This window comes from Cebus imitator, unplaced genomic scaffold (assembly GCF_001604975.1).
Source record: "Cebus imitator isolate Cc_AM_T3 unplaced genomic scaffold, Cebus_imitator-1.0 Scaffold149, whole genome shotgun sequence".
NCBI classification, from domain to species: domain Eukaryota; kingdom Metazoa; phylum Chordata; class Mammalia; order Primates; family Cebidae; genus Cebus; species Cebus imitator.
The window spans coordinates 935,110-959,237 of NW_016107464.1; the positions used below are offsets into that span (position 1 = coordinate 935,110).

The 24,128-nt window shown below is 55.0% G+C and overlaps 1 protein-coding gene across 6 annotated transcripts in view; it reads right to left on the reverse strand.

Moving 5' to 3' along the window:
• Window positions 1-1,396: 1,396 nt before the first annotated feature.
• Window positions 1,397-24,128, reverse strand: part of CNTFR (ciliary neurotrophic factor receptor) — a 39,129-nt gene continuing 16,397 nt past the window's right edge. For all 6 annotated transcript variants that reach the window (XM_017542991.2, XM_017542992.2, XM_037743649.1 and 3 more), the window contains 8 exons: window positions 18,779-18,863; window positions 14,510-14,743; window positions 7,543-7,660; window positions 7,202-7,368; window positions 5,930-6,093; window positions 2,673-2,853; window positions 2,136-2,304; window positions 1,397-2,046 (listed from right to left, as the gene is read on the reverse strand). In XM_017542991.2, coding sequence (XP_017398480.1) covers window position 2,046; window positions 2,136-2,304; window positions 2,673-2,853; window positions 5,930-6,093; window positions 7,202-7,368; window positions 7,543-7,660; window positions 14,510-14,743; window positions 18,779-18,863 — 1,119 coding nt within the window. In that variant the 3' untranslated portion in view covers window positions 1,397-2,045. The remainder of the gene's footprint in view (window positions 2,047-2,135; window positions 2,305-2,672; window positions 2,854-5,929; window positions 6,094-7,201; window positions 7,369-7,542; window positions 7,661-14,509; window positions 14,744-18,778; window positions 18,864-24,128) is intronic.

Genomic DNA, 24,128 nt, shown 5'->3' on the forward strand with positions numbered 1-24,128 from the left:
ATGAAGAGCCCTGCACTTCCATAGCTGGGGCTGTTCAGCTTGAAAAGCCACAGGCTTCACCTTGATGCCAGGCCTTTGCTTTCATAGCTCTCCCACCTAGAACACCTCTCTCTCTTCTAACCTGGAGGAGCTGGCCACTTTACTCTCGAGCCCCTCACCAGGCCCCAACTCTGGATCTGTGTCTTGTCCAGGCCGGACTCATCAGTGCTTGAGGCAGTGTCAATGTCCCCTCCCAGGGCATGATCCCAGGAGGGCCTGGAGATCCCAGGAAGGGGTGTCCATTTCTGAAGCCTGCTCTGAGGGCAAGGGTTTGAACTGGGAGAATGTGTGTGATGGCAAGGGGGAACTGGTGGCTCCATGGAGGTGTGGTGCTCAGTGCTTGCCATTGGAAGTATATCAGGACACATCTGTGCACCAGTGGGTATGGACCTGACTTTAACTCCACCCCCCTCTTCTTACTCCAGACACCCAGAGCAAGGCCAAAACCTGGTTCCCCAGGTCAGAGCTCTGACCTACCCTTTCACCCCCGCCCCCAGGTCACAAGGCCTCCCTACTTGGCCCCAGCCCCAGGCATTCCAAGCTGAGAATGCCTGCTTACCCTCAGTAAGAAAACTTCTGTAAGCAGGGTCTAGACCTAAGTAGGGCTGGGACAGCCAAGCATCCTCTGAGAAGTCAGAGAGATCCCAGAGCCCCAGTTTGGGGACTGGAAAGAAGTGGGCAGGGAATGAGACTGGACCAAAGACTGATCACCCTGTAAAACCAAAGCCCCACCCTCTCCAGCTCCACACTGACTCCTGACTATAACCTAACCCTGGGAGTAAGCCTCTGTCATTCCAGCCCTAAAGTCTAGGTCCCATCCCTGGTCACACTCCAAGCAGCCTCCTCCTTCAGGCAGCACCCCCTGCCTGTTCAGGCCCAGGACACTCTGTGTTTCAAGCCCCTGTGGCCTGGCTGGGCCCTAGGCCTGACCTTCTAGCACCCTTGGACTGTATCCTGGATGGCAGGGATCACGCACACCTCCTAGCCCCAAGGATGAAGCCTGCCCCTCCCCTTCTGCCATCTCTATAGCCCTGTGCACTGGGCTCAGGCCTGGGTGCTCATGGAAGGCAGCTCTGGAGGTGACCCTTGAAAGGCCTCTGACCCAGCCAAGACTTCAGTAGCCTCCAGGACTTACCAGATCCCCCATGGGACCCCTCATTTCCCACCATTTTTCCCTGGTTGCAACTCTGCTCCAGGGAAGCCCTATTCCCCAAGAAGTAGACAACACCGTTACCAGATACACTGGCCTGAAAGCTGAACACTTCTCTCCACCTTCTCCAACCACAATTTCTTTCCTCCACCAGGCCTGGAAGGGGCAGGGTCCTTAGAAGGGGGGTACCCTCCCAAAGTGGGTCTGTTTCAAGAACTCATGAAATGGTGACGTTTAATGAGATCCCCCCACCCCCCTACACCCTGTATATACATCTATAAAAAATTCAAATACAGCAAGTTACCATTGAGTCAGACTAGAAGGGACTGACAGGGCATTAAATACTGTGGGATAGGAGCAGGGACAGGTGAGGGGTATACAAAACAGGGTAGAGTGGAGGAGACTGAAAAGTGTGGGTGCTGGGGGGAGGGGGATGGCTGGGCCCCCCTAGCATCAGGAGCTTATAATCTGATGGTGGCAACAGAGACCCTGGGATAGACAGGAGGCTGGGGCAGGAGGAGAAATCGGATGTGAGAGGCTCCCCTCACACCCCCCAAGGGCTCCTGGGAGTCGCTGGCATTGGAGGGTCCAGCCCAAGGGGCCAGGGTGAGGTGGTCTTTGGTGGGTGGGTTAGCTGCATGGCCCACCTCCCCTGAGGGAGGAAGGAGGGCCAGCTTGGTGCGGCAGGGCTGGGGGTCGGCAGGCCTGGGCCCGCCAGGGTCTCCACAAATTGTGTCTGAAGAGAATGCAAAAGGTCCTCCTGCCCGTGTGCAAAATAGAACCCGGGGTCTGCAGGCTCAGCTCCAGCCTCCTGCTCCTCTGCAGGTGCTCTGCTTGTCCTCAAAAGGTGCCAGGTTCTGCAGAGACAGGTGGGGGCCGATGAGGGAGAGGGCTGGAGTGGGGGTTCCCTCAGGCTTCCTCTGCCACCCAGCCTCGCTCCACCTACCAGATCAAGAGATTGCTGGCAGTGGCAGCAGCGGCAGCCAGGGCCAGAGTGACAGGGACGCTGACCAAGAAGGGTGCCAAGGGTCCCCCGCCGCTGCCCAGCTCCCCAGGGTCACAGATCTTCGTGGTGGGCGGGGGTGCCAGGGAGCTGGTGGTGCTGGTCGTGGTCTCTGGGGAACATGGGGGAAACTCAGGGCAAGGCCAGGGCTGGGGTCCCATCCAGATCTGGGGGCTCATGAGAAAAACCATTCTGCTTCCTATACCAAACTGGTACTGCCTCTCCCATTAGACAGGCCCTGCCTCCTCGTCGGGCAGATCCTGCTTCCCAAGGCTCACAGATGACCCCTCCACCCAATGACCCCTACCAAGGATGTCCAGATTGCAAGGACCAGGAATGGCAGGGGTTGAACAGGCAGGCAGAATTGTGGCTGCCAGAGTGTGGCTACCCCCGGGAGCAGAGGCTGGAGGCAGCAGGGTAGAACCAGGCCACAGGGCAGCCAGCAGAGCCCAGGAGGCGCAGGGGTGGGAGCAAGCTCACCCGCGGCCTGGGCCTCAGTGGTGAGGTGTCGGGGTTCCTCAGTCCAGGGTGTAGCGTGGGCAGCCACGCTCCAGTCACTCCATGTCCCGATCTCATTGTCCTTGGCTGCCACCTGGATAATGTACTCCTTCCCAGCGTAGGCATCTGTGATGGTGTGTGCTGTGCCGTCCGACAGCTCTACCTGCACCAGACCATGGGGTGGGGGTAAGGATACACCCGGGGGCCAGAAGAGTGAGGTCCCTCCAGAGGAAGTGAGCACACCTCTAGGGAGAGGAGAGTGAAGGGCCCTGAGGGCAGTGAGGACTTCCCTAGAGGAGAAAGAGGACATGAAGAATATTCCTGCCAGAGAGTGAGGACACTTAGGGAGGAGACCCCATGGGAAGACAGTTGTCCCTGAAGGAGAGTAAAGAAATCTTTAAGGAGACCAGAAACACACCAGGGGGTGCCTTTGAAGGAGGTCTTTGCCCTGTGCCTGCTACTCTGCTGTTGCCTTGCCATCCTCATCTGTAAAACGGTGTTCATGAGAGGATCCATCTCTTAGGGTTACAGCGAGGACCAAGGCACGAGGACAGCATCAAACACACTTCAGCCAGCAGTGCCATCACCATGGCTTCCGGTCAGAGCCCAGGTTCCCAGATGCCCAGGGTACCTACCAGCCCGGTCAAAGCTGGGCATCCCCTTAGGAAGGCCTCAGTGTGGTTATCACCCTGCTGAAGAGGAAAGGGGTAGGGGACAGCCCATGGGGCTGCGGGGAGCAGGACAGCTGCTCCATTTCCTCCTGGAGGCATCGCCACCCCCACCATGCTGGCCCCATCCTGCTGGTCTCCCCCCACCTCCAGGCCAGCCTGCCTGTCCGGCGCCCCTCCCAGGCCCAGGCTGGGCTCTGGTTCATCTCAGCGGCACCCGCCGCCTCATTAAGCCGCCTCGTAAACAGGGGCAGCAGGCGGGGGTGGAGAAGGGGGCTGCTCTGGGCCACGTCTGGCTTCAGGGCTTTTTCGGTTCCTGTTCCAATCTTCCTCCCAGAAAACTGGGGTCTGGGCTACCTGACCTGACAACCTGTGAGTGCACGTGCGCATGTGTGTATATGTGTGTCTGGGCACGTGCAGTGGGTCCAAACAGGGCAGGAAGCCCTTCCAGTTGCAGCTCAACCTGTGGCCCTGATGCAGTAGTAAAGGTCAGGGTCATGGTGAGACACCTTTTGGGCCCAGACCCTGGGCTCAGTAAATCTTAATCCCAGCCCAAAGGCCCTTTTTTCCTGGAGCCAGGGTCCTAGTTCCACCTCTGACACCCCAGACCCTTTCTGCTCACCAAAGATACCCTCTGGGTGAATAGCCCTGGCTTCTTTACCTTTGTCTCCCTCCTGCCAGGATTAGGCCTGCAGACCTCCACGTCAGTCTCTCCCCACAGGGAGGGAACCACGGGGAACAGATCAAATCGCCGCCTCACTGCAGGCTCATGGTGGGTACCATACCTCTAGGAATGTGGCCCCCAGGAGATCAATGCTCTTCTGGGGGCCACATATCTGAGACCAGAATCCTTCTTCCTAGGTTATCAGTGATCACTTCATCCTCCCTCTTAAGAGAAAGGCTTCTCAATTGGCCGGAACTCCCTAGTCACTGGCATTCACCTCCCTCGAAGTCCTCCATGGTCTGCTGCAGCAGATGCCAGACATGCCCTCCAGGCCTCCCTGATGAGTTAGGGCCAGGGCAGGAGCTGCAGGGAACCCACGTTGGGTCCCAGTACTTGCCTCCTCCTTGTCCGTGCTGAGACAGGCCCTGCCAGGCATCCCAGGGCCCATTCTTTTGCAATTTCTGGTCTGCATTTTCCTCCTGAAAATCCAAATGGTGTTTTTCTCTGCTCTGCCCTTCATGCCCCCTCCAAATCATACACCTGCCTCTCCCAAGGTCAAGGATTGGGGAGAACAGACTGTTCAGAGCAAAACTTCAGCAGAAAAGAACCATAAATCTAACCAACCCCAATGCCAGTGAGACAAAGAATGGGGCTAGGATACACTACAGGCTACGTGTGTTCTTGCCACTGAGCCTGCACACTTTGCTCTTCTCAACTCAGTGTGGAGGTCAGTTTTGCACAGGGGCTTGGCATGTTAGTCACACACACGTATGGTGTATGGTTCCTGCTGGGAGCCGTGTGTGTGTGTATGTTCCTGTGTGTGTGGTGGGCGGTGTGCCAGGTCCACTGCAAGTCGTGTGCACCGCAACACGCGGTGCTGCTGCCTGTAGCTCGTTAGCGGGGGAGGGGGGCTTGTGAAACTAGACCCTGGTTATTAGCAATGCATTAGGCGTGGGCAGCTGGCCAGGCGGGAGGGACTCCGGACTCTGTCAGGGAACATGTGAATGTGTGAGCAGCCTTTGTGGGGGCCAGGCCCGCAACCCGGACAGGCATCCAGGAATCGAATTACGCACTTTAAAGGCCAGACAGGATAGGGGCATGAGGAGCTGGAGATGGAGCCTGGTGGATGAGGTGGGAGTACAAGGTGACCCCCAGGAACCAGCCTGGCTTGCCCCATGGGGGACCCTCCCAACCCCACTGCTAGCCCACAGGCCTCACTGGCCACACAGAGTGCCCACAACACTACCGGCCCAGGACTCTCAAAGCAACCCCCCAAACCTCTGGCTGCTCCCCAGAGCTCTCTGTCATAGCTTGATCCAGACCATAACCTGATCCCATACTGTGACTCTTGTCCACTGCTTGATTCCAAGCCTAGGCCACCTTCCGACTTATAACCTCAAGCTGACCCCTAAGCTGGGTCTGAATTTGGAGTCCTGATGCCAGTCAATGCCTGAACTCCCACCCTGGACCAGGCTTGATCCCATTGCCTGATCCTGACCCCTTGAGCCCATCTGTGAGCCCTTGAGGACAGGCACATTCCTGCCCCTTGAGGCCGGCACAGGCCCAGAGCCTGGGCCAGAGTGTAAAGAGGAAGATGCCTGGTCAGGACTAAAAGGGCGCCCTGCCTGTCCTGCCCACCATCTCCCTTCCTGCATTTCTCTCCACTACCTTGAGGAGCCACAAAGGACATATGTGTTCCCACTGCACTAACAGGGGTCAATGGGAACACCTAAGGACACCTGCCTCAGCTCCATCCATTCTCCCAGGCCCACCTGGTCCCCCCCGCCCCCCGGACAGCCTGATGCATCAGGTCTCACACTGGAGCTGCTGCCACCTGGGATATGGGTGTCACTTTCCACATGATTCTAAGTCGGGCACCCAGGATCTTGGCAGGGCAGGGCACTCACATGCTGCCACTGGTCCAGGATGAGGGGTCGGTAGCGCAGAAAGAACTTGAGAGGAAAAGACTCAGGGTCAGGCCAGGTTGATGGGGTCTGCCACGTCACCTCCAGCCGGCGAGGGTTGCTGGGCACTGGCCGGGCTACCACATTTTCTGGAGGATCAGGCTTCACTGTTCAGGAGACATAGCTTCATTACTACACTCATCTTTGGCAACAACCCACTTTGTCAACTCCAGCCACCATGCTGACCTTCTCATATTGTCAACCATTGTCATCATCATCATAGTCACCATGCCTCTTTTCTGTTGTCAATTCTAGTAACTACCATAGACAATGATCTCATTACTTCCAAGTCTGACATCCCCATCATCACCAATGACTGTCACCAACTCTTCATATCAACATCCCAAATTTCATCTCACCATCCCATCATCCCAACCCTATTCTCATGCTGACCTACATCCCAGTAACTAAGCCCATGTGATACCTCCATAGTTACCACTGTCACCCCCACTGTCACCTGAATTACTCCCCTCCTATACCAGCACCATACACTCCCCCAGGCCTGGTTTTTCACTTCAACTTTTCCAGTTCCAAACTAAGATCTGGGTCAAGGGTAAAAGTCCACAGGTGTTGCAGATCTGGGTTGGAAGTAAGCTGGGGATCTGATAGGGGCGCCTAAGGGCCCAGCTTATGTAGAAATACTCTGGCTAGGAATCCAGGGGGGTCTGGGGAGAAGACAGGGGCAGTCAGAAGGTCTGGCTGAGGCAGGGGAACAGCAGGCAGAGAGCCTGCCTGGAATAGGGCAGGGGCAGGTAGAGGGTCTGGCTGGGATGGGGGGTCAGGCAGGGGAGGGCGGTATCTGTCCCAGTCCTGTCTCCTGTTCTGACACCTCATTCATCACAGGCCGTAAGGAAGCCATTAGAGTTGGGGAGGTGCGGTGGAGGCTGCAGCTGCACAAGGGTCTGGCCCGGCCTGTCTCCCCTTCCCCCTGCTGCATGTTCTGGGAGCCAGAAAGATGATTGGAAGAGCTGCTGGACAGGTCTCTTGGTCCTTCAGGTAACGGACATTAACTTACACGTTCACAGGTGCATATATGTCATGCATATATGTGCACAAATATGCACACTGTACATACATGTGCATAGGCATGTACATGCCATGTATACAGTGCATACATGTGGACATCCCCACCAATGTTTATGTGCCTCTGGCACACATCCACTTATACTCCCACTGGAATACACAGCCGGTTCCCCCACCAACCACCACACGTACCAATGGTGAACTCATCAAAGGTGATAGCTGTGGCATTGTGGCCCAGGGCATTGCTGACACTTATGGAGACCTTGTACTTGATGGTGGAGAACAGGTGCATGTAGCGAATGTGACAGCGGTTCTTGAGGGCTGGGTCTTTCTCACAGACCATAATTTTGGAGCCGTGCCTAGGGAGAGGTGAGGCCCAGGTACTGTTACCAACATCAAGAGTCAGGTGGGGCAGAGGTTGAGGGAAGGTCAAGCCCAAGATAGGGCTGGGGTATGGACTGAGGGCATGGTGGTGGGATGGGGGAGAGATTAGAGGTCAGGGCTGGACCAGGGTTACATGCGCAGCTACTCACAGCACAGTCACATTGAAGGTGTTGGGAATGTAGGTGGGGGTGGGCAGATGCCAGTTGCAGTAGAAGCCCTTGGGGTAAGTGTTGGAGCGGCAGCTGAGCACGGGCTCTCGTGGCGGCACTGGGGGTGAGGACAGCATGGTCAGGGCATTCTTGGAGCTACCAGTCCCCTTCACTAGTGTGGGGACAGGTGGACCCCAGAGCCCCAGCTCTCCCCCCTCAACTAATCATTGATGCCAAAGTTGTTGGGGGGAGGCTGTCAGCGAGGGTCTGAGGCTTCCCAGGCCACAGAGAGCCAGATGTTTAATTAAAGAAAAACAAGGGCTGTGCGGACAGGGAACCCCCCCCTCCACCTGCTCAATGGAGGCAGAAACCATGGGGAGCAGGGGGCTGTGGGCCTCAACTCATCAATCACAGGATGGAAGTGATGTCTGGGGGAATTGGCCCCAGCCCCACATCTCCTGCCACTTTGTGTCCACTCCCAGAGGAAGACTGTGCTACGGAGACGAGGAGTCTTGAATGGGTCCTCCGACTGCTGGAGTGATCGGGTCACTTCCTGGAGAAGAGACACCCCAGACTTCCCTCAGTAGAGATGGAGACACAAGGACAGGCCTGGTGGCTACACAGGAGCAGAACTGAGTGGCTGCTCGTGTGCATATCTGTGTTTGTAGACACCTGTGTGCAGACGTATGTGCTACATGCATGTCTCTATGTGACATAAATGAATGACCAGGGATCTGTAGGAGCAGCTATTCAGATGTGTGTGAATCTGCGTGTCTGTGTATGAGTGCGTGTGTGTGTTCAAGTGCCTGCTGAAAGCAAGCTGCTGTTCCCTTTGTGTGTACCTCACCCCAGTGCCAGCCCCTAGCATTTCCATCGCACCTTTAAGAAGCCCTTTATGTGGTAAGCAGCTGCTCTCACTCTGGAATAGGAAGGCCCAGAGAGGGATAGGAACCTCTCAAGGTCAGACAGCAAGCTAGAGCTGGGACTAAACCCCAGGATGGGGGCTACACACACACACACACACACACACACACACACACACACACACACTTGGGAAGTCCTTTCTGCTGTCTGACCCGAACTCTTTTTGCTGCCGTGAGCACTTAGCCCAGCTGTCCCACCCTCAGGCATTGGGTAAGGCGTGAGGACAGGCGGCTCAGGTTCCTGGAAGGAGGCAGCTTATGTGATCTGACCCAGGCAAGGAATGTCCGTCTGTGGCTCCAGGGACACTGACATCTCCCTCCTGTGTCTCCCCCCTCCCCCGCCCCCGGCCTGACAGGTGGACAGGAAATGGGAGGGGGGCAGCTCAATAAGCCAGGGACAGTGAAGGGGAGTGCATGTCTATGCTTGCAGAGTGGCCATAGTGACACAGGGGAACAGTGGGCTTCCATCCACAGCGTGCACGTGACTGTGAGTGACTCTGTGTGATTGCATGTTCATGTCCAGTATGTGTGATGCTGGGAGGGGCCCGGGGCAGAACCCCCAGGATCCAGATCTGGCTTTGCAGCAGAAGAGATGAGGGGGCAGAGAGGGCAACAGGAGGGCTCCAGGGCAGCAGGTGGAGGAAGCAATGCTGTGGGTGGGGACAGCTCCATTCCCCAGGCCTGCCAGGGAGAACAGGACCCAACTGAGACCCCACAGGGTCCATCTGCGTTCTGTTCGCCACTGTCAGCCTCCCCTGGGAAGCCTTCCGGGCCCTATGTCTACCTCGTGTCATTCCATGTTCATCCTGTGTGTCTTTGGTGTCCCTTCCCTGTCTGCCCACGGGTGCAGAACTCTGCCTGGGGGTGGGGTGGGGGGCGGCCAAGGACACAGGAAGTGCCTTCTGGGGGCCTGTTGGCCAGGCTGGAGTTGGCAGCCACCCCAGGAGGAAAGGACATTCCGAGGTCGGCCGAGAAGCCTCCACTCCCCGCTCCTGCCACCGCCCCGCTTACCCCCAGCTTCAAAGGGGAAGGGCGATGGGGGTGGGGTGGGGATCAGAGCCTGCAGAGTCAGCTCCCTGCTGCCCGGGACTCCTTAGAGGGCAGAGCGGGCCACGGCACTGGACTCACAGGCCCCCGCCCCCCCCACCAGCCTCCCTACTGATCAGGCTCCTCCACTCCCTGACTGTCCTCCCCCCTCAGACCAGCCTCCCCTTCCAACCTCCCCCTCACACCAGTTCCTCTCCCTGACTGGGGAGGTCATGGTGGGGTGGGGGGTGGGGGCCCGACTGAGGGCTTTGTCTGTCATCTGGCTACTCCTGCCTGGCCCTGGGCCCTGAGCAGGGAAGGGCTTGGGTTTCCTGACAGGGACCAGGTTTCTCAGAGGGAAAAGGAGGAAAGAAAAACAAAAGGAAGAAAAGGAGTGACTTGCTGCAGCTGGAGCCCAGCTGAGGGGCTGGGTGGGCGGAGGTGGGGGTGCTGTGAGATTGTGGGACAGTGTGGGATTGGGATGCCTGTTGTGAGTGTGTTGCGAGTTGGAAGAAAAGCTGTTTTTAAGACGCTGTGATTGCGAGGCTGTGTGTAACTGTGAGAGGCTGTGTGTGTGTGACTGTGAGACTCTGGGCAGTTGTGTAACTATGATGGGAGGCTGTGTTGGACTGGATGACTGTGTTTGCACGTGACTCAGGGTGAGGCTGCTCAATTTCAAGACTGTCTCTATGTGCAAGGCTGTGTTGCTAAGGCACTCTATAAGAGTGCCTGTAAATGTGCCATTGTGTCTGAATGCAGTGACAGCTAGACCTCATATATGAGGTAGTGCATATGTGATGAAGCCTAGTGAGACTGAATGTATTTTGCAAACTATGTGTGTGGGAGGGTGCCCGGAATTCCCAGCATGTTCACATGTATGAACTGAACACCGTGTGAGTGCATGTTAAAGACAGTGAGTGAGCAAAAGCTCCTGTGCACATAGGTCATGTATGAACTGAACACCGTGTGAGTGCATGTTAAAGACAGTGAGTGAGCAAAAGCTCCTGTGCACATAGGTCACAGTATCAGGCTCCGAACACACAGGCATCTGGGTTGCCCCCTGTGGGGGCTCCTGAGACACCCAAGTGACTGTGTGTCAGCCTGTGACAGAGTGTCCCTGGGTCCCACTCGGGACCGTGTGTGCGTGTGCATGCGTGCGTGTGCCCCCGCTGGCCCAGGGTTTGTTTGTTTTCCTCCTAATTGGCTTGTTTTTCCATGTCCAGCCCACCAAACCGCATGTTTTTCCTCTCATCTCGCCAGCCCGCCTGGGCTGGAGCCCCCGGCACGAATGAGGCCTGCCCGCCGGCCCAGAGAGGAGGAGGAGGGGCAAGCTGCCCACACCCTAGGCCAGGCCAGATCAGGCAGGGTGGGGCAGGGTGACCCTTCCACTGCAGCCCTACCCACGCCCCACCCGCACACCGCCTCCTGCCTGGCATTCAAGGCCCAGGCCTGGCTCAACCTTACCTCGTGGCATCCCTTGAGGCATTCCAACTTCTGGACTCCCAAATGCCTCCCCCGCCCCTCCCACTTGTAATTTCTCCCCAGGCGTCTTCTTTGACCATAGCCCTCTCCCCACTCTTTCCTTTCCAGCCAAACAGGGCTGCGGGGAAAGGAGTGCTGAACCAGGGGATCCAGAGTTTCCATCCTCACCAATCAAGTAAGAGTTTTTAAAAACTGGACAAGGAACTGTCCATTTAAAAATCATTTTAATCTCTGGTTTGTTTTAGCTTAAAATCAGAACAATACAGAATCAGCAGTGTCTTGTAAATAAAAAGATGCTACTAAAAGGAGCACTGTGATCCTGCTTCCTAATGTGGGGGTGGGGGGATCCTTTCATCATCCTAAGGAGGAAAGGGGTCCTTAGGGCTCTGCTCGTGAGGATCCACTTGAGAACAAGAAGGTGGATCAAGAGAAAGCAGTTTGGAGATTAGCCTGGGTAAGGAGATTTCCAACAGAATACTGTTAAGACCAAGTTCCCTTGGAAATAGAAACATAAAAATTGTACATGTTTAGGATAAATACTAAGTAATTTTTGGTTTGAATGACCCACAAATCAGGGGTAACTCTGTCTGTTGCCTGAGAGCTGGCAGAAGGATAATTTGATATTGAGTGTTGGCAAAGCCAGTCTCTTGTTACTAATATAAAGTGACTGAGACAATAATGATTAATATCCCCTGTTCCTCTGACCAGGTCTTTAGGAGGAAATAATGCAATGAGAGATAAGTACCTGAAACTAATGCTACAGCCAACTCATGGCCAGCCTTCCTCTGGCAGTAGGGCCTGGAGGGCAGTGAGCACTCTATATAAAAGGTCTGGGCCCTGGTCACAACAGGGCAGCTATGGGCATGTCCTGTCAGTATAGACTATGGGCATTACTTCAAGACCCAATTCTCCTCCAATGACCTCTCAAAGAAGATCACATCATTAGGAATGGGAGCCCAGGGTCACCAAAGCCTAGCCATCACAGCCAGAACCCAACCATCACAGCCAGCCTTGTCCCTCCTGAGGACTTCTGCGACCCAAACTGAGAAGGCGGGGATGTGGGTGACTGGTGCCAAGTTGGGTTCATCCATTTTCCATGGCACTCAGTAAATGGCCCTTTTCCCTCTGTAAGGGCCTGACCTAGGCTGAGTGCTCCACTTCTGATGGACTCCAGAGTGGACCAAGCCTTCAGCCTAACATTTTACATGGTGATGTATGCCAGTCTTCTGACAACGAGGTAAGTTGTGCTCCCAGATCTCTTAAACATCTCCTAGGTAGCTTCTAGGGAATAAGGAGATCATTTTTGGGCAGTGGGGTAAACCGTACCCAAATAAAATGAGGCCAGAGGAGCTTGACTCACTGGCTCAGGAGAAATGAAATAAAGAAATGGAACTATGTTCAGAGTATTCACTCTGTTGGTGGGTACCTCCGGCTGGGATCTCGATGCTTGCCCACCTCACTCTCACCTTCAGCAACGGTGATGTCCTCATCATTCTGACTTCTCCAGATCCCTCTTCCAAATCACACTCACCTCGTTTTCCCTCTACTTTCCTGCTGGCTCCTTCTTATTTCTTTTTGTGGCTCATTTCTCTCCATCGACCTCTTTACATGCTGATGGTCTTTAGGGCTCAATTCTGGGTCCTCTTCTCTCTTCACTCCATGATCTCTCCCTTGGCCATCTCACCCCTTCCCATGGCTTTAATGCTGACAACCCCCCAAATATCCATCTCTAGCAGAGGCCTCTCCCCAAATCCCAGACACTCAGACCCACTGGTTACCAGTCATCAACTCACAGTTGTCCTCCAAGGATCCCACCGAACAGGTCTGCAGCAGATGTCTAGGGTGCCACGGATCCCTTGCCCATACTATTAACACTTCTAATTCCCAAATTCTACAGTTATTCACCTAAGAGCTTTCTTTTGCTTTGCCTGCTGGGCCATGAGGGCAAAAGTGCTGGAGAATCAAAGCTCCTCCCTCCCACCCCAGGTGAATTTCTCAACCACTGATAGGCAGGTGCGTATACACATCCCAGCTCCCTCACCCTCAGGCAGGGCAACTCAGGTGTGTGTTCTACATCTGCACCCTCAGTGGTAATGTCAGTTGCTAAGAGGCAATATCTGGATAACTCTTTTTTTTTTTTTTTGAGACAGAGTCTTTCTCTGTTGCCCAGGCTGGCATGCAGCAGTGGCACAATCTTGGCTCACTACAACCTCCGCCTCCTCGGTTCAAGCAATTCTCCCACCTCAGCCTCCCCAGTAGCTGGGATTATAGGCACCTGCCATCAGGACTGGCTAATTTTTGTATTTTTGTAGAGAGAGGGTTTCACCATGTTGGCCAGGCTGGTCTTGAACCCCTGACCACAGGTGATCTGTCAGCTTCAGCCTCCCAAAATGCTAGGATTATAGGCGTGAGCCACCATGCCTGGCCAACTCCCTCTTTATTGACTAACTTAACTTCCTTTTTCTGTGTCACTTTCCCATCCCTTTATGATATTCCCCTTACCTGCCAAGTAAACTACTTGCCTAAGAATTCTCACCTTGGGATCTGATTCTAGGGAAACATAAACTAAGACACTGTTAAAACAGCGCTCATTATCTTTGCCTTCCATTTTCTTCCTGTTGCAGTCATGGATCCCTCCAGCTGTCTTGACTCCTCCCACCCTCTACTCTCCTGTCCTTTCCACCTCCAATCTGTCACCAATTCCTGGAGGTCCAACTACCCCTTCTCAGCTTCCTCAACTCCATGCCCTGGTCCCAGGTCCTTATCCTCTCTCCTGTATCCAGTAACAGCCTGTTTCCTACCTTGGTTTTTCTCCATCCAACCTGCCTCTCTTCACTCAGAGTGATCTTTTAAGAACATGACCCAGAAACTGTCACTGCACAGCTTCCAGAATCATGATCTGCCTCCTGTCCCCTCCTTCAGCTCCCTCTCCACATCTACACCAGCCCAAGTGGCCTTTACATGCCCTTTTGGCCACTGAGGCCTACAGTAACAACGAGCTCTCTGCCAGAAATGACGTTTCAATGCGTCTTCTAAATTCTCCAAGTCTCCATTTGCTTCCCACTCCAGGAAGCCTTCCTCCTTCCCTGGAGCCTCCTGGAGTGCCTCACCTATACCTGTATAACCACATATCCCACTTCCCTCTTTAAGGCCCTCTGACCAGCCCTGCTGGGAGCAGACACAGTGAGGCTCCTCCAGCTCAGACCCACAACCTAAGGGTCTTTCCCCACTCATGTCCTGGATGAGCCATGCCTTACTAGCCCTCTGCCCACATTGTCAGAGAGGATAGGATTTTAGGATAACCAAGACCTCCAAGGGGGTAGGATCCATGGGCAAAGTGTCTAGGGGTCTGAACTCAGTGGGCAAGACTGGGCTCAGAGGCCAGAAGAGCAGGCCAGGACAGATCAGAGGGCAAGGGTCAGGCTGTAGCTCTCCCCTCTCTGTGTCCCCCTAACAGGAAGGGGACTTGATCTGGGCTAGGAGTCTGGGTCTCAAGGAAGGAGGGAGGCTGGATGAGGGGTGAGGGCAACACTTACAGCCCACATGCAGCAGGACTTGGTGGCGCAGGTGCCAGGAGTCACGGTGGAAGCAGGCGTAGAGGCCACTGTGGCCCAGTTCCAGGCCACGGAGCACCAGCTCAGAGCCGTTGAGCAGGTCAGGAGCCAGGTCTGTCCCATTGACCCGCCATGTCACCGCTGCATCCCAGTTTGCTGTCCCACATGGCAGGGTCACATCGGAGCCCAGGCGCTCATACTGCACGTAGGGTGCCTCTGTGGGGGGCAGGGGCACAGGACAAAAGCCGTAAGTCACAGCCCAGCCCAGCACCCTCAGGTGAACGTGCTCAGACAAGAACCTGTGAGGATGCATGAGAGGCTTGGTGTCTGACTGTGTGAGTGTCTTGGGGAGATGGAGAGTGTTCAAAGCTCCTCTGTGCCTGCGCAAGTGTGTGGGTATATGAGTGTCTCCAAATGTGTATGTGAACGTGCATGTCCAGGGCTATGAGTGTGAATGAGCCATCTTCTGTGTGTGTTTGCATGTGAGAGAGTTTGTACAGTGCTGAGAGGGGTCAGTTCTCAGTGAAAACCAGGTTCCTCTCCAGTCCCTGGATGCTTTAAAGTTTCCTGACCCCCATGATCTCTTGCCACCTACAGGCCCAGCCCAGTCACAGACATCCATTACCCAGGCAAGCTGGCACTGACGAGCCACACTCCTGGACTCCTTTTTCTGTCTCCTTGTTTCTCTTCCCCACGCCATCCTCGTCTCTTTCTATCCTGTCTCTATCCCTACCTCCCCCATCTCTCTTCCTGTCTTTCTCCCTCTCCTCTGCCTGCCCAGCCCCCCACCCTACAACAACCCACCCCTCAGCCATCCAGGGCTCTGGACAACAGCAGGAGAAGGGAGAATGGGCAGCAGAGAACCCTAGGGAACTCCTGGCAGCTGTCAAATTCACAAGGCGGGAACTACTTAGGGCAGGTTGGGGGCTAGGGGGTTGTGGTGCTGCTGGGATGGAGCGAGCACTCTGACCATTCCTCTGCTGCCCCCAGGAGGGGCCTGTCAGAGCCAAAAGCAAACCCCAGCCTTGGCCTCAGCAACCCAGGCGTGATGGAAGGAGCCCAAGAGACTGGAGATGGAAGGGTGGAGGCGAGCACCTGTCGAGAGGCAGCGCGAAGTGGGGGAAGCAAGTGGGGCAGAGACAGATTTAAGATGCAGCCACACAGGGACATGGAGATGGAACTCTCAGGACACCCCCTTCTCATCCTGCCCCCCTGAGCGGGAGGGACACATGCTTTCCAGGTCTTGGCCAGATCTGTGGAGTGAGGATGGGAGAGGAGAAGGGAAGGGGAGGGGCAGCAGTTTGGGGGGGTGCTGCGGGATCCCTCGTTAACACTCCTTACATCTCCCCTCCAGAGAGCCACCCTGCTGAGTTGGGGGATTTTCAGAGGCAATTCCTGTTAACGAGCCAATTAAGTTGGGCCAGTGGCCTCTTAATTAGACTTGTTAACACCATCAAGGCTGCAGGGGAGGTAGGGATCCCCCTTGGGTCCACTGGCCACCCTTTCCTCCCATTGGAGCCCCCTCCTCAGCACTGCTTTGCTCTGCGCTGAAACATCTGCCCTGGTTTGCTGCCTCTGTTGTCCTTGCTGTGCCCGGGTCTCTCTGTGACTCTGGGTCTCTCCCTTGCTGCCTGTCTCTGTCCTGCCCCTCTCTGAGCCTCTCTGTCCCTTTCAGAGGAGAAGAAAGCAGGAAACCCAGCCAACCCTGACCACTCGTCTGTGGGGCCTGGGACCAGCCGAACAGAGGATGAACAGGCGGAAGGGCGGTGGCTGGGGGCCTTGGAGGCCACAGCTGTGAGGCTGGACCAGACACTGAATGGGGGCCTCCCCCTGACCAGAGGCCCAGTGTCCAAGACTCAGGCCACTGAGCCCCCCCAACAATCCACTAGCTCCAGCCACTGAGCCCCTCTTCCAGCCTCCCTTCCAAAAACCTGGAGCTTCCAGGAAACATGCCAAGCTCCTCTCTCTGCACCCCCTAGCAGAGACTTTGCATCCAGCTGCCTGAGGAGGAGGCTGAAAACTGACCTTTGGGGAGGGGGCGTGGCCACCCTGGTCCCAGAAGCAACACAGTCACACTGACCAGGCAGCTCAATGCTGACTCAACCTAGTGTGGCCCTTAATCCTGGGGAGCAGGTACAGCCACCACACAAGGACACAGCAACCCAACAACGCATCAAATACAACAGCTATAACACCTCCCCACCACACCTTGTCTGCTGCACAAGAAAAGTAGAAATACAACCTGACAATAACGACAAACCGATCATGTAAGGGCAGGGCAGGACGAAAAATGACAACACAATGGCAGAAGATGACAGGCCACAATGGAGAGGCAGAGGGGCAACAGGAGGTGACAAGGACACAGTATCACAACTGCTACAATAACACAACAAAGGCAATACACATGGCCATGCAACTGCTCCAAAGATGGCAGTGATTTAATCTTTTGTCTCTGGACAGCTCTGCTCCCGCCCCGTGGGTGCCCCTACTGATGTGCTGTCCATTTCAGAAATTAAATCAAGCAGCAGGGGGAGGATGGGGTTCTTGGCCCTGACACGGTGACAAATGCTCCAAAGGAATCAGCTGTGAAAAGGTTGTTAGAAGCCAGGATGAGAGACAGAGACAGGATGAGGTCATAGACATGGAGAACACAGAGGGACAGAGCTGACGGCTCCCTCGCACCTGCACACACAGGCTCACAGGGGAACCACATGCCAGAAACAGTCCCCCTGGGCATCCTAAAGCAACTTCACTTTGCCACACACACAGGAACAAGGACAATCACCCCCAAAGAAGAAGGACATGCAGGACAGTCACCCACAAGGCCACAGTCACACGCAAGTTCACAGTCACACAGGGACACTCGCTCACTTCAGGGATGGTAACATCTGACACAAAATCACAGGTACACGTACAAGATGGGCATCATCACCTGGAGGCACAGTTATGCCCAGGAACACAGGGAAACAGTTTAATACAAACTCACAAAGAGAAACAGAGATATGATTACACAGAAGATACAGTCTCAAACTCGAGAATACAGCCCCACAGGGGGCACACAGACAGGCAATGTGACATAGACAGACAGTGTCATACATGAGGCACAGCCTACAAAGATACAGCCACACAGAGAAATGCACTCAAACAGGGACACACGCTGTCACTCTCACAAGAACACAGTCTCACACTCTCAGAGAGATGGTCTTATGTCCAGGATCACAGTGGCACAAGGTAGAGACCACTGGCAGGCCCTAGGGAGGCCCAGTCAACGTCCCTGGAGCTGGCCAGGATCTCTCTGGGTCTCACTGTTGATCTCATAAAGAAGAGTCCATAGAAACCTCAACTCACTACCCACAGCCTTGAGGGTGGCAGAGCCCAGACACCAGGGTCTGCTCCATGCCTGGTCCCTGGAGGGGCCCTCACCCTCTCTGCTTTCACCCAACCCAACTGACATGAAGTAGGAGGCAGGAATCATGCAGGCAGGAAGCTCAGGGAACCCGTTCCAGGTGAGTTTTTAGTCCAGATCCTGGACTGATGTTGCTGTTTGAGGTGCTGCCCCAAGTGCAGTAGAGGGGCAGGAGGTCAAGTTAAGAGGGCTGTTGTATCTCCCAGCAGGGACATGGCTCCTTGTCCTGTGGGCTGTGGCAGGTCTTAGCCCTCACTGGACAAATAGGTAGAGGGAGGGTAGGGAGGCTGCCAATGGCCCAGCCCTGAGCTGTCCCTCCCCAGTGTGGCCATTCCAGCTGACTAACCTGTCCCTTTTTTAGTACACTGACCCTCTCCTTCGTTACCCTGTCCCATCATCTCATTCTCAGTCACCATCTCTGTCCCCATCCTCCCTCTGGGATGAGGCTGAGGGTAGAAGGCCTGCAGTCTTGCCTACTGTCTCCAATCAGTGCCTCCAACTGCACCCCCACAAATCTCCAGGAGATCCCCTTTCACCCAGATACTCTACATGGGCCCCACCCCAGTCTCCCCCACCAACTCCCATCCCACCTGCCTATATCCTATGCCACCCTAGCAGGAAGACAGATCATTTCAAGCCAGAGACACCAACAGCATTCCAACACCCAGGTGTGGCTGTGGAGGACTGTGCATATCAGTATCACATGACTCCATGTCCCTCTGGGTGGTCATGTGTGACAGTGATAGTGTGTGGCTCTTGGGTGGTATCAGGATGCAGCTGTGCCAACAAGGGTTCATGCCCACCTCTAAGAGGGGGGTCAGTGGGCAGCTCCCGCGAGCACTCACCCTGTGGACTGTGTCTCTGGGTGTAGACAACTGCAGCAGCAGCAGCAAGCACAGCACAGCAGGCCCACGGGACAGGAGCAGCCATCTGTTGGGAGAAACCGGGGTGGGGGAAGGGGGCAGCATCAGCCCAGGCAGGACCCTCCTGGGGAGCCCCTCTTGTTCCTCAGGCAAGACTGGGAAATCCCAGCCCTAGGGCTAGGGCACCTTGACACCAAAATGCCCTTCTTAATGGGGCTCAAGATCCTCTTTCAGGCAATATAAAGCAACATTATTGGCATCTGTAGGCAAAGGTTTGCTAAGATGGTAGAAGGCAACCTATGGTGGTTTGCTGTTCGATAAGACTGCTGGCTGCACAATGCTGTCAACCGCGAATGAGTTATACAATATTGGTAATGCCAGGGCCATTTTTCTAAAAAAAAAAATAAGTAATAACTTTACTGGTGAGGTTAGCTAATTAGCTATAAACATCATAAACTGAAAGGATGATGGGACAGTGTTTTAACTTAAGTGGAGGTCTGTACTTCTCCAGATTGCTTTGAATGGAAGGACCCCTGCCATGCTCCTGGGGATTGAGCCTGAAACCTGGATGCTCAGGAGCCCCTTGGATCTGTCATCTGTCCCCGACACCCCCGAGGCAAGCCTTGCCACTGGGCCCTGGGAAGCTCAGAGTAGTTGAGTCAGGGCAGCGGGACATGACCCAGGTCAGATGTGGCTTTTGCCTAATTGTACACCAATGCTCAAGAGAAAATGAGGGATTTTTATATGTAAGTCCTTGTCAGGGACCCCGGCCCACCCGTGACTGCAGCCATGTGCCCCTAGGAGCCTGGGAACCCAGCCCAGCAGGTATGCATCAGTGTCTACATGCACCCATGCAAGTACAAGTCACACTCAGGACATGGCCCTGGGGATGGCCAACTATTCTGAAGCCAGGATGGATCCAGTGCCCCCCAGTCTGGTGTCCCACTTCCTGAAGAGTCCAGCTGTTCTCTCCCCCTCTCCCAGCACATGCCTATACTTGATGGCAAGAAAATAATTATTTCCTACAGAATGGGCCCCAAATGTGACAACCCCCCCCCACCCCCTGCCGACCTTCAGTCTGAGGAGAGAGAACTATCAACCACACAGAAGCAGAGATCAGAGATACACTGAGGAATGCTACCAGCCACCTAACCAGGGCCACCCTCCGAGATTCCAGCCAGCCACATAGCAAAGATGCTGGCCAGGGACAGTGCCCCAAACCAGACAGAACCCCAAAGAAACAGCTCCACAGACAGTGTAAGATACACCAGAGACTGTTAGAAGAACCATCAGACAAAGCCAAAGAGGCAGGTAGATGAAACCAGATAACCAGCCAGAGAGATGGTCAGAGAACAGCGGACACAATCAAAGGATTCACCAGAAACACTGTAAAGACAGACCCAGGCAGACATACTACTGGAGGATAAGCAAGGAGCAAAGGCAGTGAAGCTGTCGGTGACAAAGCCAGAGAGCTAAGGCTGTCAGAAACAGTGCCAGAGAAACTGTCTGAGGCACAAGCAGAGAAATACCAGAGAAATTGATAGACACAAACAGGCATACACTCAGAAAAACGGCTCAAGAAAAGAGTCAGAGCCACAGCCAGATGCTCAGTCAGGAAGTATCCACACCATTCCAAACACTGCCACAGACACTGTCAGACACATAGTCAGACATACTGCCAGAGACGCTGCTAGAAAGACTGCCAGAGAAACAGCCAGACACACACCCAGAGAAACTGACAGACACACACCCAGAGAAACTGACAGAGACGCAGTGCCAGATACACCCCGACAAAGTGCCAGAGAGACACAGCTCGAGATGGTGCAGGCATAGCATAGCAGAGACAAATGTGGGTATCAGCCTGAAGCAGCTGCGGAGAGGCTGGAGAGCAACAGACTTTCTGGGGCTTTCTGTGGGAAGGGGCTCCTGTGTGCCCTGCCCTTTGCTACCCTTGACCCTCTCCAGGAAAGTCCCCTCCTCTAAGCCTGCTTTTCCTTTCCTCCCTGTCACAGCCACAGGTGCCCTGACTGCCCCTCTCTGGCACAGCAAACCTCTCTGTGTCCCAAATGGCCCCAGCTACCCTTTCCTTTGTGCATCAGTTAATGCCTGGAGCCTTACTACCACTTGGTCTGGCTCCTTCTGACCCTCAGCCACTGCCCACTCTTCAGCTATTCCTCAGGCCTAGGAGGTTAAGATAATGGCCAAAGTTACACAGCCAGCAAGTGGTGGAGCCAGGAAATGAACCCAGGACTGCCTGAATTCAGGGCTGGTGTAAGAGAAAGAGAAAAAGAGATCAGCAGCCAGAGCCTACCTGGATCCCCGACCTCAGCCCTGGCCAGTCGCCCTCAGACCCTCCCCCACTGACTCTGCCATCTGTCCATGCCATTCTCCTCACAGCCAGGAAGATCCTCTGCCTCCTTGCCAGGCCCACTGCCCACCACAAGGGAGCAGGAACCAGGGCATAGGCAGGTAGAAGAGCAGGTGGAGCCGCTGAGGTTAGTACCCAGGGAAAGGAGGAGTGGGTGGCCTCTACTCTCAGCCCCCCTCCTGGTCCACACAAGCACACACTCCCATGTATGTGCACGAGTGCACGCACATGCACACACATGCACACATGCACACACGTGCACACGCGCGCGCACACACACACACACACACTCTCAGGCCTCTGCAGGGGGAGGGGCGGCTTCTTCATCAAAGTCGCCTCCATCAGCCCGATGAGTTACTGTAAGGGCCGGGCCCTGGGCCAACGGGGCTGCAGCCATGGGAGACGGGCGCTGCTGAGAGCGAGCTCTGCAGAGTGGGGGTGGGGTACCAAGACAGACACTGCAGGGTTGGGGGCACCCAGAAAAGACAGAGACTCAGGGAGGAGAAGAAAGAGGCAGGGAGAGAGGAGGAGCTCTGAGTGGAGACCCAGAGAAACAAGGAAAGGCTGAGACAGCAAGAAATAGAAGATACACAAGGGGAAAGATGGCGCACCTAGGAGATGGGCAGATACTCAAAGGCAGAAGGGAGGAGACCCTGGCAGGGTATCTGCCCACCCTAGGGCATATCCGTGTCCTGCTCAGCTCCTCTAGCACAAAGGAGGGTGGGAGGGTGGTCAGTGCAATTTGAGGCAAGAGCAGGGCCTTCCTGGAGGCTGGAAGGATTCTTGCTGGGGATCTAGGAGCCCAGGCCCTAGGGAACAAGGGCAAAACCTTGTTCTACCCCTTCCCCTGCAGATCCAAGGGTGAAACCCCACCTCTGCCCCTGCCCCTGCCTCCTGCAGATCCAGAAAGCCCCAGGCCAGTTTCACTTCCCCCTTTCTTCAGAATCTTAGCTGGGCCCACTGTCCAGGTCAGGAGGATGAAGCCAGAGGCATCCAGAACACACCTCCATCCTGCCCTGGCTCACTCCAGGCCACCCATCCCAGGGCAAAGAGCATCTTTCCTGAGAATTTTCCAAGTCCACACCCCATGGCTCTGGGATAGATCTGCAGGATAAATCCCACTGAGCCCCAGATAAGGGCTATTCGAACTGGCCCAGGCTTCCTGTTGGCCCCTAGAAGTCAGCCCCAGAATGAGGAGGGAACAGAGGGTACCCCATGAGCAAGAAAGGAGCCCAGCACCTGGCAGCCCCTGAACCTCCTGTCAGCACAAGGGTCCCTGCACCTCTCCCAGCACAGAACCCCAGTGTCATCATTACTCCCACCCAGGTGACACATTAAGAGTCAAATTCTGGGGCCCCAGTTTACTGCCATTATCCCACTGTGGCATAAAGATACCATTATACAATGATAGCCTTGCCCAGTGAAAATGACACAGCTGTACTGTTGACAATGACACACAGGGATGTTGACAGTCACCACAATGACAATAACGCAGTGAGTGACCGTCACATACATTGACACCAACAAAGAGGGCAAGGATACCGGTTGACACTGGCACAGTCACAGTGACAGTAACCTTAGAATCAAAGATGTAATGAGACTCAGTCACACAGAGTAATACCAATGGTGACATCAACACAGTGACACAGAGATGTTGATAGACTCAGTAACAGTCTCACAGAATGATACCAGTCCATAGTAATACTGACAGTCCTGGAGTCTGACAGCTGCCATCGGTAACAGTAACAGACACAGTGACAGGCTCCAGATCAGGGACCCTTATTATCTGGTTTTAGAGTCTGGCTTAGGACCCAAGACCCAAGAAGCCTCTTGCCAGTTGCAGCAATGTTCCAGTTGCTCTGCGCCCTTCCCCTCACCCCATGCCCAGCTGAGGGCACAACCTAGGAGAGGGAGGTGTGAGTTTTGGAAACCCTCTATCCCTGCAGAATCACAGACAGCAGCTTAGATTGTACAAGGCCAACCCTGGGGAAGCCCTGCCACCATCAGGTTGGTGTGGGGGGTAATTAGCATCACTGACTGTGTCTCAGTTGTAATTGTGTGTGTGTTGATCTATAATAATGGTGTTGTGAACTTCAGGGTTTGGGTAGGTGTGGGCATGTTGAGGGTCAGGTAGGCTCAATCTAGCCTGGACAATGAATGAGCAGGGAGGCCTCGAAGCAAATGACCTCAAAGCAAGGTTACTGTTCCATCTCCGAGGCAGGGAATTTAAATCCAAAGAAGGTCACCAGATGAACTCCCCCCCATTGCCAGGGATCAGGGTGGGTTCAGAACATCCATCTCAGGAAGGGCATCTGGCCCAGCATAGAGCAGAGGGGACTCCCCACAGCTTCCAGTCCCCCCTCTGACCTCCACAGCCCAGACTCTAGAATCCCACGGTGTGAGGGGGAAAAAGGCATCTTTTATCCTGGGGCCTCATCTCCTTCACCTCTCCCCACAGTAGCCTAGAGGGCCCATCTCAGGAATGAGGCAAGAACACAGGGCACAGCATGGACTCACTGATTCAAACACCTGGGGACTGTAGATGCCTCAGAGCTGCAGAGGAATTAGGTTGGAGCAGGGAAAGAGAGATACATAGATTTAGAGATAGATAAGGAAATGAGAGACAGAGCGGGCAGCAAAGACAGGGACAAGGACATGGTGGGCAGGGAGGAACAGCAATGGCTGAGGGGGAGCTTGGGAGAGATAATCAGGGCAGGCGGGAAGCTCCAAGAGGGGGAGGAGGGGCTGAGGCTGTGAGGCCCCCAGATCCCACCAGGCCTAGGCAGCCTGGACAACGTGGGCGGTGGGGGCGGGGGCAGAGGCCTGAGCGTCCAGAGGCTTAGGGGGTGGGGGGACCAGGCCGAGGAGGGAGGCCTGGCCCCTGGCAGCTGGCCTAGCAGGCCCCCCACCAAGGAGGGATGGGCCTAGGTCAGGGGCCAGCTCCTGGGCTGTGGCTGGCTGGCC